The following is a 15,486-nucleotide window of genomic DNA, read 5'->3' as shown; positions in this document are numbered from 1 at the left end:
CTTGTAAATAACTTGTGGTACTTCCTTTTTGAGTTGGATTTCAACAGTAATATTTTTGAGATATGTTCTGTTTTAGGAATGCATAGGAATTACTTTAAAAATTTAAATTTTGTAAAAGTTATTTGATTATTCCCATTGTTCAATTTGTATTGGGACTATTTGGTGATGTTGACTGCTTTCACTTTTTAGGTTTCAACTAAGAGTGGACTGGATCCAGGTGGAGTCTGGCATGCTTGGGGGTTAGCCTGCCTCAAAGTGGGGAATCTGTCTGGAGCTCGGGAGAAATTCAGTCGCTGCTTAAAGCCACCATTCGACCGAAACCAACTGACTCTCGGCCCTCCACTCTTGCAAGAAATAGTGCAGCACCTAGAGACATCTGTTAAACCAGCTTGGCCTGCGGTAATGAGCTTTTTATTTTGAAGCAGCTTCTAAAAATTATAAACCTGGTAATGTGCAAGCTATGTCACTGTGATGACTATTTTTGCTTTTGACAAACGCTATCCTCTGACTTTTGACATTACAAGTCAATTGTTTATCTTTACAAAATGGTTCCCCTTCACACCTACATTGAGCATAAATGGTCATTACCAGAAGTGAAACTGAGTAATCCAAGTCACATGTCTGTATGCACAATTTCTGAATATGAAATTAAATGACTCATCAGTAGGAAATGGACATACTTCAGGAGGATTCCTTTGCCTTAAATCACCGCAGCATATTTATTTCATTATTTAATTAAATACAGGATGTAAAATGGCAGGAGAACACAGGGGCACAATGTAAATATGAATACTTTGAAAATTGTAAATAAAAAAAAAACCTGATACACACAGACCAAGAGCTGGAAAGTGGGATTAGGCTGGATTGCTCTTTTTCGGCACAGACACGATGGGCCAAATGGTCTCCTTCTGTGCTGTAAATTTCGATGATTCTTTGATTCTAATAGGATAAGTAATTGTCCTAGAATAAACCTTTTTTCAAGATAAAGGGCTGGATTTTCATTCAGAAGTCGGGAAGGAGGCGGGACTACAACTTTCGGGTTTTAGTCCTGCCTCCATCGAGATGCGGCCAATCCACGCGATTTTCCCTTGATTGACCTTGTTGAGCCCGCCCAGCGGGCTCAGCAGGCCAATTAAGGGCCACCCGGCAACAGGTGACGTCACAGACTGAAATTTCATCTGTCAAGACGTGTTGACAGATGAAATATCAGTGTTTCACAGCTGTTTGAAGCTGTCAAACACTGACAGTCTTACTTCTAACCTGAGTCCTTCTACGCAGACTCAGTTAGAAATCTCACCGGCACTGAAAGCTGAAGGCTGTCACTTTTGACAGCTCGCGGCCATTCTGCTTTCTGTGCCGGCTGAATGATGGACTCCCGAAGCCTAGAGGAAGGAAGGCTGTAAAGGTAAGGTAATTTAAACTTCTTTACACACTTTAGACACACCAAACACACTTACCTTTGCACTCATGCACCCATCACTCACCTGAACACTGACATCTCGACCCCTCCAAGTCCTTCAACCCGACGGCCCGCCTCCTCTAACCTGGCGTGGTTTGGAGCCGTCGGGAATCCCACACGACACCCTTCAAAATAGGGATTAGGCTAAAAACTGCCTGTTAACTACCTGTTAACAGGCAGTTAATTGGCACTAATCCCTTCCCGCCTCGGGTCGGTGGGTCCCAGTGCGGGGCGGGTACCCACCTCCTTTGAAACTTAGGTGGAGGCGGGTTTTGGGCGGGATGGTGTCAGGACCCCTGAATTCGGGATTTTTGCCCCCCGCACGCCTAAAAGCCCGCCTCACGGCACACTGAAAATCGACCCCAAAGTGTTCATCAAGGAAAGTTTGTTCTCTGATTAACCTTGTTTGTAATTTGGATAATATCCAGAATAACCAGAGATATTTAAGAAAAGGGGAGACTGCAACATGGTGCTTGTCTGCAGCCAGAAGCTAGGAGTTTGCAGTTTTTAAATTCAAGATAGCTAGCTGCTTTTCAACAAGGGATTGAGTAATGAGCTTGGAAAGGTACAACTGATTTGCCAAACATAAGGAAAAGTGGATAAAATAGAGGCTCCAGGGAGAGGCGTTCCTTCTGCTGGAGTCTCTGGGCTTGTGGGCCAGTCCCTGTGAAAGAGTGAAAATGAGGTAACCACTCCAGTCCAGAAACTCAAGTTCCTCGTGTGTTTAACACAGAGAAAATCTCACTGAATAAGGAACCTATTTCAAGAGGTGGAAACGTGTAAGCCACACGTGAGCATTATAGACGATTATATCTTGACTCGACTGTGTTAGTGGAAAAGTAAAGATGATGGGCAAGAGGTTCAGCTTTGAGCGCAATCGGTAATTCGGCCGCAAATGTGTTCAAAATTGCGCTAGTTTTCCGAAGTGAAGTTATGGTTCAAGTTTCAGCTTGAACTCATTTGCATGATCACAAACATATAGGGGGAAAAATTCAGTTGTTTGCGCCTCCCGTTAGCGCCTTAAGAGGGCGCTAATGGGGCGCAAAGTAACTAGCGCCCGGGCGCAGCGATGTTTGCGCTGCTCGCGAAATTAACTGGACAATTTGCGGCGGCGCTAAACCCTACCGCCACGATCTCCTGCGCCGGCAGATTGTGACGTCAGTCGAGTGCGCAACGCCCCGTTAGCGCCCCGGACCGGAAATTGAGTGGCGCCCCCTGCCTTACCGCCTGCCGCTAGCAACGACAGGTTGAGGGGAGCATTATGCTGTCAGAAAGGGACTAGGGGAGCGCTATTTAAAGGCGACCGCTTCCTGCCTTTTTTTGTCGGTGACATTTTTGCACCACGCATTCTGAGAGAGAGAGACTTCTGGAGAGATTCAACGCTGTGTGAAGGAGTTTTGGGTACTGAGCAGCACTTTGCAGGTTCATTTTGATTTGATCTTCCTTGCATCGATTTAGAAGAGACTATGGGGGTTGCACCCTGAGCTCTTTCCCTGGGCCTCTCCATTGTTCTTTCCAGCAGATTTGATGTACAGGTCTCTCCAGGCCGAGATTCAAGGCTGCAATGAGCAGGATGTAGATGGAGTGCAAGATCGACCCTCCCCTTTAAGAACTGGCCGGCACCAATGTGTCTGTGTTCCATTGCTGGCTGACATCACATGGGCTTCGCCAGCGCTCTGAGGTAACGCCTCGCTCCTTGGCGTTAGCGCCTTAAGAGAGGTGTGTAGCGCCTGATTTAGTGCTCCAATCACCTCCAGGGGGCGATAGAAGCCAAGTTTCCAGTCGGAGGCGATAATTAGCGCCAGGCGCTAAACTTTGCGCCCGGCCGATAATTGCACCCCAAACGGGGCGATACTGAATTTCTCCCCCATAATCTTCCAGGAACCAGTGCAATTGGGCAGCGTTATAGAGCATAAATATTTTTTTGCCTTGCATTAAAAAAAAATCCTCAATATATTGAAGTGTGGTAACCCAGTGCAGTTTTATTAATACAGCTGAAAATGGGTTTATCACAAAAAAAGCATTTTAAGTAAGAGTGTCTAGTCCACCACCTGTGAGTAACCCGATTTTAACTAACTGAACTGTTTTTAAACTAACGTAAAAGATTGTAGAAACTCGATTTGCACTGTACGTAACTTGTGCTTGAGATTTCTTGATCTTTTGCGCTTGTTTGGCCAATTTCGGTTGAAACTCTACCCTGATATTTTGTTCTGATGGTTGTTTATTTCCATTTATATGTAAGCAGCAGGATGACGACATTCTTGCCTCACTGAGGGAATTGGAGGCTACTCTGAAGGTTGAAGGTGTTGGCTTTGACATTATGGGGGATGGAAAGATCAAGCAACAAGCCTTTTACCAGGAGTGCCTGTTCTACTTGCAAATTTATGGCACTAACTTGGCCATTATTAGTTTTTATATGAGACACAACTGCACAAGAGAAGCACTGCAGCATCTGCTGGATAAGGTAAGGCATTGCCGCTGCCAGACTTGGATCAATGTTTTACCATACAACGATGCATGCATATTGTATAAAATTGCTTTGGTGTAAAAAGGATGATTAGTGATGTGTTGCAATGAAGTACCATGAACATTGATGACGTGGATTCAGCTGCAGGATTTTCCAGCCAAGGGCAGAGACAGGATGCAGGTCATCTCCCTGCTTTCTCAACTGGGGAATATTAGGACATCCATAAGTAAGAGAAAGCAATGTAATTTAAAATGAAATTCTTAAGAGTATTTTTTTTAAATAAGTTCTTTGGTGAGATGTGGCAGGACAAGTTCCAAATTAGTTTTTCCTGAATCTCAAGGTTACTGATATTAGCTGAACATAAGAAATAGGAGCAGCAGGAGTCGGCCATTTGGCCCTTTGAGCCTGCTCCGCCATTCAATAAGGTCATGGCTGATCTTCTACCTCAACTCCACCTTCCCGCACTATCCCCAACATACCATTTGCTTTCCTAATTGCTTGCTGTACCTGCATGTTAACTTTCAGTGATTCGTGTCCAAGGACGGTGGCATAGTGGTTAGCACTGTTGCCTCACAGCGCCAGGGACCCGGGTTCGAATCCGGCCTCGGGTGACTGTCTGTGTGGAGTTTGCACATTCTCCCCGTGTTTGCGTGGGTTTACTCCGGGTGCTCCGGTTTCCTCCCACAGTCCAAAGATGTGCGGGTTAGGTTGATTGGCTATGATAAATTGACCCTTAGTGTTAGGGGGATTAAATACGTGGGGTTACGGGGATAGGGTGGGATATGTGTTGGTGTAGGGGTTACAGGGATCGGGTGGGATATGTGTCGGTGCAGGCTCGATGGGCCGAAATGGCCTCTGTCTGCACTGTGGGGTTTCTGTGATTCTGTGACACCCAGGTCCCTCTGAACACCAATGTTTTCCAATCTCTCACCATTTGAAAAATATTCTGCTTTTCTGTTTTTCTGACCAAAGTGGATAACTTCACATTTCTCCACATTATATTCCATTTGCCATGTTCTTGCCCACTCACATAGTCTGTCTATATCCCCTTGATGCCTCTTTGCATCCACCTCACAACTTACATTCCCACCCAGCTTTGTATCATCAGCAAACTTGGATATATTACATTTGGTCCCCTCATCCAAATCATTGATATAGATTGTGAATAGCTGAGGCCCAAGCACTGATCCTTGCGGTACCCAACTAGTTACAGCCTGCCAACCCGAAAATGACCCGTTTATTCCTACTCTCTGTTTTCTGTCCGTTAACCAATCCTCAATCCATGCTCATATATTTCCCCCAATCCCATGAGCCCTAATTTTATTTAATAACCTCTTGTGTGGCACCTTATCGAATGCCTTCTGAAAATCCAAATACACCACATCCACTGGTTCCCCCTTATCTATTCTGCTAGTTACAACTTCAAAAAACTCTAACAGATTCATCAAATACGATTTCCCTTTCATAAATCCGTGTTGACTTGCCCAATCCTACTATTTTCTAAGTGCCCTGTTACCACGTCCTTAATACAGGTAGACTATCCTTTATCTGAACTTCCGAAAACCTCTAAAAACCGAAAGTTTTTTCGTTCAGCGTAAGTCGTGCGCACGACATGACCAGAGTGACGCACGACTTACGCTGAGCAGGGCAGAGGGTCACAGAGTTCCCTCCTGGGTAGGAGATTGCAGACCGAGCCGGGCAGTGTGAAGGAGGTACTGGGAGAGTGAACCCAACAATACAGCGGCCCGTCCGATATTCTTTTCTCCCCCCGACCCGATCCGAACCGCGGCGCGTCCGATATTCTTCTCCCCCCTCCCCCCCCCCCCCCCCGGCACCCGGCCCCCGACCCGTCCGATATTCTTTTCTCCCCCCGCCACCCGACCCGACCCGCGGCCCGTCCGATATTCTTTTCTCCCTCCCCACCCGACCCCCGACCTGATTTGCGGGCCAGCTTAGTAGGAGTCAGCCGATATCCGGCTTTCCAGAGAAGCAGGAAGGGGAATGAGACACGGAACAGTCGCAAGAGGTAGCCTGAACTTTTAAAATTTATATTAAATACAAATTTCCCAGTCTTATAATAATACCTTCTGAAATCCGAAAAATTCCGAAAACCGAAACTCAGCTGGTCCCAAGGCTTTCGGATAAGGGATAGTGTACCTGTAATAGATTCTAGCATTTTCCCTACTACTGATGTCAGGCTAACTGGTCTGCAGTTCCCTGTTTTCTCTCTCCCTTTTTCTTAAATAGTGGGGTTACATTTGCTACCTTCCAATCTGCAGGAACCGTTCTAGAATCTATGGAATTTTGGAAAATGACAACCAATGCATCCACTATCTCTATAGCCACCTGTTTCAAAACTCAAGGCTGTAGGCCATCAGGTCCAAAGGATTTACCGGCTTTCAGTCCTATTAATTTCTCCAGTACTTTTTTTACTAATACTAATTTCTTTCAGTTCCTCATTCTCACTAGACCCTTGGTTCTCCACTATTTCCGGGAAGTTTTTTGCATCTTCTTCTGTGAAGACAGACACAAAGTATTTGTTTAATTTCTCTTCCATTTCCTTATTCCCCATTGTAATTTCTCCTGTCTCAGCCTGTAAGGGACCCACATTTACTTTCGCTAATCTTTTCCTTTTTGCATACCTATAAAAGCTTTTACAGTCTGTTTTTATGTCACTTGCTAGTTTACTCTCATATTCTATTTTCCCTTTCTTTATCAATTTCATGGTCCTCCTTTGCTTAATTCTAAAATCCTCCCAATCCTCAGGCTTACTACACTTTTTGGCAACTTTATAAGCCTCTTCCTTTGATCTAATACTATCTTTAACTTCTCTTGTTAGCCACGGTTGGACCACTTTTCCTGTGGGGCTTTTGTACCTTAAAGGAATGTATGTTTGTTGTAAATTATGTATTAATTCTTTAAATGCTGGCCATTGCTTCTCTACAGTCATACCTTTTAATGTAGTTTCCCAATCTACCTTAGCCAACTTGCCCCTCATTCCTACGTAGTTTGCTTTGTTCAGATTTAACTAAATCACTTTCAAACTCAATATAAAATTCTGTCGTATTATGGTCACTCTTCCCTAAAGGCCCCTTTACTACAAGGTTATTAATTAACCCTTTCTCATTGCTCAATACTAGATCTAAAATAGCCTGTTCCCTAGTTGGTTCCTCAACATACTGATCAAGAAAACTATCTTGCATACATTCCATGAATTCGTCCTCCACTCTATTACTGCAAATTTGGTTTACCTAGTCTATATGTAGATTAAAGTCCCCCATGATTACTGTATTACCCTTGTTACATGTGCCTCTAATTTCCTGATTTATACTCTGCCCTACATTACAACTACTGTTTGGGGGCCTATAAACAACTCCCACCAATATTTTCTGCCCCTTGCTGTTTCTTAGCTCCACCCAAACTGATTCTACTTGATTTTCAGAACTAAGATCTTTTCTCTCTACTGTCGTTATCCCATCCTTTATTATCAGGGCTACCCCTCCTCCTTTCCTATTTTGCCTATCTCTTCTACAAGTTAAGTATCCTGGAATATTTAGTTCCCAACCTTGGCCACATTGCAACCACGTCTCCGTAATGGCTATTAGATCAAACCTATTAATTTCTATCTGTGCCATTAATTCATCTATTTTGTTGTGAAAGCTTCGCACATTCAGATATAGTGCCTTTAGCTTTGACTTATTTCTCTCTTTCCCCGATGTCACCTTAGTCACTGATGCCTTATTACCTTTGTTACTCTCTCTCTCCCTTCCTGACCCACTCTGCTTATTTTTCCCACTCTGCTTATTTTTACCCAAAACTCTACTGTGCTCTAGAGCCTTGACATTTCTCTTGCTGCTTTTAAATTTACTCTTTCCTGAATCCTCCCACCCCTTCATTAGTTTAAAGCCCTGTCTACTGCCCTAGTTATTCGATTCACCAGGGCACTGGTCCCAGTGGAGCCCATCCCAATGGAACAGCTCCCTCTTTCCCCAGTACTGGTGCCAGTGCCCCGTGAATTGAAACCTCTTCCTCCCACAATACTCTTTGAGCCACGCATTTAAACCTCTAATCTGTTTGTCCCTATGCCAATTTGTGTGTGGCTCAGGTAACAATCCAGAGATTATTACCTTTGAGGTTGTGCATTTTAATTTGAATCCTAGCTCCTCAAACTCCCTCAGCAGAACCTCATTCCTAGTTCTACCTATGTCCTTGGTTCCTACATGGACCACGACAACTGGATTTTCCCCCTCCCACTCCAAGTTCTCCTTGAGCCGCGAGGAGATGTCTTTAACCCTGGCACTGGGCAAGCAACACAACCTTCGGAACTCTCGGTCGCAGCTGCAGAGAACAGTATCTATCCCTGACTATACTGTCCCCTACCACAACTACATTCCCTTTCACTCCCCCCACTTGAATGACCTCCTGCACCATGGTGCCATGGTCAGCTTGCTCATCCATCCTGCAGGCTTTTCCCTCATCCACACAGGCAGCAAGAACCTCAAACCTGTTGGACAAGGGCAAAGGCTGAGGCTCCTCCAGCACTGCATCTGGGATCCCCTTACCTGCCTGAGTTGCAGTCACACCCTCCTGTCCCTGACCACTAACCAGACCTGTACCACTACCTAACCTACGGGATGTGACTTCCTCCTGGATCAAAGTGTCCAGGTAATTCTCCCCATCCCGGATACCCCGCAATGTCTACATGTCAGCCTCCAGCTCAAAAGCTCTGAGCTGAAGTTCCTCAAGATGCAGGCACTTACTGCAAACGTGGTTGTCCGGGATCACAATGCTCTCCACAAACTCCCACACACTGCAGTTGTGGCACTCCACCTGCACTGTCATTCCTATATGATCTTTTATTTAATTAAATTTGTAATTAGGTAACTTAGTTTACAGTGTAGTTTTTTGACTACTTACTTAATGTAGATTAAGTTATGGGTACTGAAATTAACAGTAGTGTAGGCAAAAGGCAGCATCTCCTTCCCCCTCTTCTCTGAATTCCCATTCTTTCCAAATTCCCAAATACAACACTCTGTTTTAAGTAGACTCCGTTTAATCCCGCTCTGTGCTCTGCAGACCTGTTTACTCTTATACTCTAGGAGCCTCACCCAATTTACAATCTCCTGCTCCTGGTGATTAGCACTTATTCAAGACAAACACTTACCGCTGACTGACAGTTAACTGCCACTGGCAAGCAGCTTTTCTTAACTACAGTTTTTAAAGTTCTAGGTTAAAATCTAAATGTTAAACTAAATTTCACTTTTTACATCTACTACTTACCCAATACTTACCAGAAATTACAACTCGTTCCAAATTCCCACTCTGGGCTGGATTTTCTGAATGGGAAGCTTTTGGAGGCGGGACTGCTGCTTGCCGGGTCTCACTCCCGCCTCCATCAGCTTCTGGCCAACCAACGGGAATTTCCCCTGATTGACCTTGTTAAGCCCGCCTGGCGGGCTCAGCAGGCCAATTAAGGGGAATTCCGTGACAGAGCACGTCAACGTATGACGTGTCATCTGTCAAGAACTTTTGAAAGAAGAAATGTCATAACATTCTGTGTAGTTTGATGAGTCCTTGTGTTCAGGACTCGTCAAACCTTTCTACTTTGCAGAAATCAGCGGGCTGTTGGATCGGAGGATGCAACAGCCAGTCTATGATCTCTACAATGGAGATGTCAGGACTCCGGCTCCACAGCGGTTGAAGGCTGTAGGTAGAAACAAAGGTAAGTTAACATTTTATTACACTTTACACTCACCTCACATACTTACCACTCCACACTTGCGCTCATCACTCACCTCTACATCGCACTTTCAGACCCTTCCGACCCCCCGCAGACCTCCTACTCACCTCCTACACCCTGGCGGGGTTCCATCAGGTCGGGAAGCCCTTCACGTAAAATGGGGTTAATCCTATTTTCTGCCTGTTAACTACCTGTCAACAGGCAGTTAATAGGCTTTAATCTCTTCCTGCCTCCAAGGAGACGGGACCCGGGGCAGGACGGCTTCCCACCTCCTGGCAAGAGGGCACAGAGGCAGGCCCCCAAACTGCAACTTTCCCGGCAGTCCCGCCTCCTCGGGGCTGAGAAAATCCAGCCATCTGTTTAAATCCCGCTCTGTGCACATAATCCACTTGTGGAGAGTCCAAAACTAGAGGTCGTAGATATAAGATAGTCAATAACAAATCCAATAGGGAATTCAGGAGAAATTTCCTTACCCAAAGAGTTGTTAAAATGTGGTACTCGCTACCACAAGGAGTAATTGAGGCGAATAGCATTGATGCCTTTAAGGGGAAGCTAGGTAAACACATGAGGGAGAAAGGAATAGAGGGATATATTGTGAGATGAAGATGGATAGGAGGAGGCTCGTATGGAGCATTAACGCTGGCATAGACCAGTTGGGCTGAATGGCCTATTTCTGTGCTGTAGAACGATGTAAACCTGGTTGAGATCTACTGTTTCTGACTTTGAGCTAAAAAGAAAAAAAATAATGTTGGAAATCTGAAATAAGGAGAGAATATGCTACAAATGAACAGCAGGTCAATCAGCAATCTGGAAGAGATGGCTGGGTTGGTGTTTCAGTTGTAACCCTTCATCGGAACTAAACTTTCTTTTTCAGATACTGGCCTCCTGTGTTTTTCCAAAATTTTCCCTGCTTAATTCACTGTTTCTAACTTAGTTTTGATCGAAGCGCAGACTTATATTTTAGATGATGTGTACTTCTCACTTTCAGGGTTGCCCTGAAGAAGTATTCATGCGAGGGATTTTCATACCAAGTTATGAAACTGGAAAACTGCATGCTTTAGAAAACTTGATGGAACACCTGGATCCAAGCCTGGAGAGATGGAGTTGCCACCTGATTGCATCCTGTAAACATTTGCAAACAAGGGGTTTCTTCAACATTCTGTACGATCTGCAGCGTTTTATGAAGGTAATGGCAATTTTTGACTTGTGTGTGAGCCCTTTTCAGATGGACTTTCGTAAAAATGTATAGAGCAATATGTTGTAATGTGTTTATTTCAGGACCACATGCGAGCAGCCATGACATGCATCAGGTTTTTCAGTCACAAAGCAGAATCGTATAGTGCACTGGGAGCCAAACAAGGTTGGCTGATAGAAGCTAAAGGTCACCTGAAAACGTATTTGCAGGAAGTGTCCAGCCGCAGCTCGTCGAGAAAGAAAATTGCCAGTTCTTTTCGCAAGAAAATGTCTGCAGCGGATGTCTCAAGGTAGTTGGCTAAAATCTGTAGGACTAATAATTTGGTAACAGAAAACTTGAAAATACATACTTTAGATATACGCAAACACAAGCAAGCTTGGGTACCATTTGGTCATATTTGGGAGTTCAGGCCAGGCTATTGACAGTGAGTTCCTGCCAATGGACACTCTCGGGCAAAAGTTAGCCTCTGTCAGAGGTGCCAATATTAAATAAGCTTTTTTTGTTTTTCATTAACCTGCAGCAGCTGTGCTCAGAAATGCTCAAAACATTCTTATTGCAGCTCTCCAAATAGGCTGAAAATTCCCGCAAAAATATCAAAGTAGCTTTCTTAACCTAGGAATAGGTAGCTATCATCATTGCTAACTCGCATCTATTTCTAATAAGCCTGTTTCTGGTCTATAAGATAGGAGAAAGTTATGATAGCCAATGGAAGTGAAATAGACCAACTTCTACTGTTACTATAGTGGTTTTCTTTACTCTAGCAATGGAATTCTGGGAGAGGGGTGCAATGGTGATGTGTGCACCATTTATTGTTTGTAAAAAAAAAAGGAACCTCTCTCCTGAATCTCCCACTGTTAGAGAGAAAACCTAAGTGAATAGTATCAGCAAAGTTACCACCCTAGGAGTAACGTATGAAGCAAAAGGGGCAAAAATCACAATTCATTCTTAATCATTGGATCAGTATCTTGGAATTCCCTACCTAACCATTGTGGGATCACCATCACCCCAAGCACAGCAGCAGTTCAAGGAGGAGGCCCACCACCGCCTTCTTAGGGCAACTAGGGTAGGGCAATAAATGCGGCCTTGCCAGCATCACCCACCTACTGAGAACAAATGTTAAAAAGGTCTTGATCAGTTCAACTGGCAGCATCTAGGTTTTAGTTTGGTCACTTGCACCTCACCTGTGCCACGAAGACTACATTCAGAAAGGGAGAGGTTGCATGCTGCCTTCAATGCTCACCAGTTCTTTGCTAGTTGGATGTGACTTTTAAAAGGGGGAGGAAAGTATAATAAATGCACCTTTTCTTCGTGTCATGATGAAACTCTATAGCTTACCAGTTTTGATTGAGCTGCCGTAAGAGTAAAGCCATTACAAAAGATGAATCCCAGGCTACATATCCATGCAATTCACAAACTGAAGCAGACCAGCCATAACTCCAGAGCTACATGTTGCTTGCCATTTGAACTTGTAGTTACCAGAATCTTTTTGCATATTTATTACAGGTACATAAACACAATTGAGCTGCAAATTGAAGTAACCAAGTTCTTGCATCGGTGCGAGAGCTCAGGCACTTCAAGGATTAGTGGACCTCCTGCCAATCTCTTTGGGAATAACAAAATGAAGACGGAGGTTGCATGCAAGGTGTGTTGTCTTGATGCGTTGTGTTTTGAAGCATTATTCGCAGGAACACACACGAAGACGCTAATAAACAAGAACTATTTTTGTACGTAGCTGTAATATATTGATCTAGCTGTCAATAATATGTCACTGGTACCCATGTTCTCTGCTGCAGGTTCTGCTTGGAGGCAAAAATATTGAAGAAGGTTTTGGAATTTCTTTCAGAGTTATTCAGGTAATGAAAATGCTCTTTTCCATAATATAGTTAAAGAAAAACTTGCATTTATATTGCACAGTTCCCGACTACCGGATGTTCCAAAACGCTTTGCAGCCAATTAAGTACTTTTGAAGTGTAGTCACTGTTGTAACATAGGAAAAGTGGCAGCCAGTTTGCACACAGCAAGCTCCCACAAACAGCAATGTGATAATGACCAGATGATCTGTTTTTGTGATGTTGATTGAGGGATAAATATTGGCCAGGACACCGGGGAGAACTCCCCTGCTCCTCTTCGAAATAGTGCCATGGGATCTTTTACATCCACCTGAAAGAGCAGAAGGGGCCTCAGTTTATCATCTCATCCAAAAGACGGCACCTCTGACAGTGTAGCACTCCCTCGGTACTGCACTGGAGTGTCAACCTAGAGTTTTGTGCTCAAATCTCTGGAGTGGGACTTGAACCCACAACCTTCTGACCCCGATGACCTGAGCTCTACAGCCCTGAATGTTCCAGGTTTGATCCCTATTCTCCGAGTTACTTGATCTCAGTAGTACAGATGTTCGGGTGCTACAATTAGTCCGTATCTCTGGGCTGGAGGGGGTGGGGAAGAAGAAATTAGTTGAAGATTCTGCTCCTGAACCCAATTCTGTAGTCTCTGCTGGAAGGTGTGTATGTATGGACATTAGATGAGGACAGGATCGAGCTTTGCTGTCACACCCTCAAATGTCTAGATCTGTACATCAAAGATGTGCACCTAGTTGAAGCATTGGAGAGCTGCTGGAAGCCATGGAACCTTATCCCAGCATCGGACAATGCCTTCAGGAGTGGAACAGCGGAAAAGGCACCTCCTTAAAAATATTGTTCCATGAAAAAGCAGGCGTGTATCTTTGGTCCAGTGGGTGAAGAGGGAGTTATTATCAAATTTGAAACTTAAAAAAAAAGTACTGACATAAAAAGGAAATCCAAGACAAATATTAAAAAGTTGAAAAATTACAAAAAGGAAAAGCAGAAAAGCTCAGAGGGAATAAAACAGAAAATTAGCAAAAAAACATAAATGGCAATAAAAAGACTTTGAAAAGGCACATTTGTAGTAAGAGGACAGCCAAGGTAGAGCTGCTAAGAGATAACGGAGGCAGACTAGCAGTGATGGGGAGGAATGGAAGATATATTGGCCCAGAAATTCGGGTCGGGGGCTTCCCGCGGGTGTAAGCCCCCGACCTGCACTTACCTTGGAATTCCGATGCTGGGCCTGCTCCAACTGCCGGCGCGCAGTGCTTACGTATCCCAGGGGCACAGTTAGTTCGATGCGTCCCCTGGGATCATGTGGGCCATGGGGAGCCAATCTGAGCAGGGAAATGCCCATTCATAAGTTTGACAGGAAGAGCTGTCAAAACTTAGAAATACTACGGGCCCCAAAACATCACTAAATCCTCAAATAAATTTTTTAAAAATCACATTTTTTAAATAAACTATAAATTACATGAAATAACTATTTTAAACAATAATTTAAATTTTTGAAAAAAATAATTTTATTTTCTAACGGGGCTAAAAATAAACTTACCTTTCTTTAAAGTATTTAAAAATAATAAACCTGTGGAAAAAATGTTTTAATTTTAATTAATTCACCACTTACCTTGTCAAAAGCAGGCCTTTACGCCTGCTTTTTAAATGTGTAACTCCTGGAGACTTACCCTCCTGGGAAAACCTGTTTTTAAAAAAAAAAACGTAAGTTTGATGTGCACGCGCAGCCTCTCCCGCGCCGCGTTCGACCTCTGAACCCCTTCGTTCAGGGGAACGGAAGTGCCGGTTTCCCGCGCATGCGCACTGCATGCAGGAAACCGGCACTTCCATTGGGCCTACGGGTGAGTACCCCGTGCGTACTTGCCCGTGGAGACCCGAATTTCTGGGCCAATAAATAAGTACTTGGCTCCTGTTTGCCCAGAGGAGGTCGATATTGAGATTGTACAACTACCAGAGGTGGGTGCAATACAGATTATTATTCAACAGGAGATTGTACTGAAAACTTTATTCAGACTTAAGATAGACAAATCACTCGGGCACACTGGTTTATGTGAGAGAATTCTGAGGAAAGCTAGAGAGGAAATATTGGAGGTTCTGACTATAATTTTCTTTGGAAAGGAAAACTGCAGAGGAGAGGCAAATGTGACATTCTTCATTCAAATAAAGATACGGATAAGACAGGGATAGTCATTAGTGAACTATCAGAATCTATAACAGAGGAGGACAGTACTAAGAACTTGGCAGAAACTTGAGTTAATCAGGCCCAGTCCACAGGGATTTCCAAAAGGAACTAACCTTATGAAATAAGAGAGGATAGTTAAACAGAATGCAGTGGATATGGTTTATGCGTATCTTCAGAAAGAATTTGATAAGGTATCAAATAAGAGATGATGTTGAAGATAATGGCATATGGAATTGAGGAAAATGTGGTCATGTGAACAGAAAGATGGTTGGGGCAGAAAGCAAAGGGTGGGGATAAAGAGAAGTTGATTGGACTGGAAAGATGTGGTGAGTAGTGTCTTACGGGGTCAACTTGGGTTACTCTTATTTACTGTATACACAAATGATCTGAACTTAGGGAATTGAGGAAACATCCTGGGGGTTACCATTGATCAGAAACTGAACTGGACCAGTCATATAAATACTGTGGCTACAAGAGCAGGCCAGAGGCTGGGAATTCTGCGGCGAGTGTCTCACCTCCTGACTCCCCAAAGCCTTTCCACCATCTACAAGGCACAAGTCAGGAGTGTGATGGAATACTCTCCACTT

At 44.0% G+C, this 15,486-nt stretch overlaps 1 protein-coding gene across 2 annotated transcripts in view; it reads left to right on the top strand.

Annotated features, from left to right (window-relative positions):
• zfyve26 (zinc finger, FYVE domain containing 26) overlaps positions 1-15,486 on the top strand; it is a 119,636-nt gene that overhangs the window by 91,201 nt on the left and 12,949 nt on the right. For both annotated transcript variants that reach the window (XM_086003513.1, XM_086003512.1), the window contains exons 34-39: positions 190-399; positions 3,705-3,923; positions 10,655-10,852; positions 10,945-11,150; positions 12,365-12,503; positions 12,655-12,714. In XM_086003513.1, the coding sequence (XP_085859639.1) occupies positions 190-399; positions 3,705-3,923; positions 10,655-10,852; positions 10,945-11,150; positions 12,365-12,503; positions 12,655-12,714 (1,032 nt within the window). The remainder of the gene's footprint in view (positions 1-189; positions 400-3,704; positions 3,924-10,654; positions 10,853-10,944; positions 11,151-12,364; positions 12,504-12,654; positions 12,715-15,486) is intronic.

This window comes from Somniosus microcephalus, chromosome 12, assembly GCF_052327205.1.
Source record: "Somniosus microcephalus isolate GS21.2 chromosome 12, FLI_Smic_1.0, whole genome shotgun sequence".
NCBI lineage: Eukaryota > Metazoa > Chordata > Chondrichthyes > Squaliformes > Somniosidae > Somniosus > Somniosus microcephalus.
The sequence above is the reverse complement of the archived record's forward strand: the minus strand, read 5'-3'. Positions and strand labels throughout refer to the sequence as shown.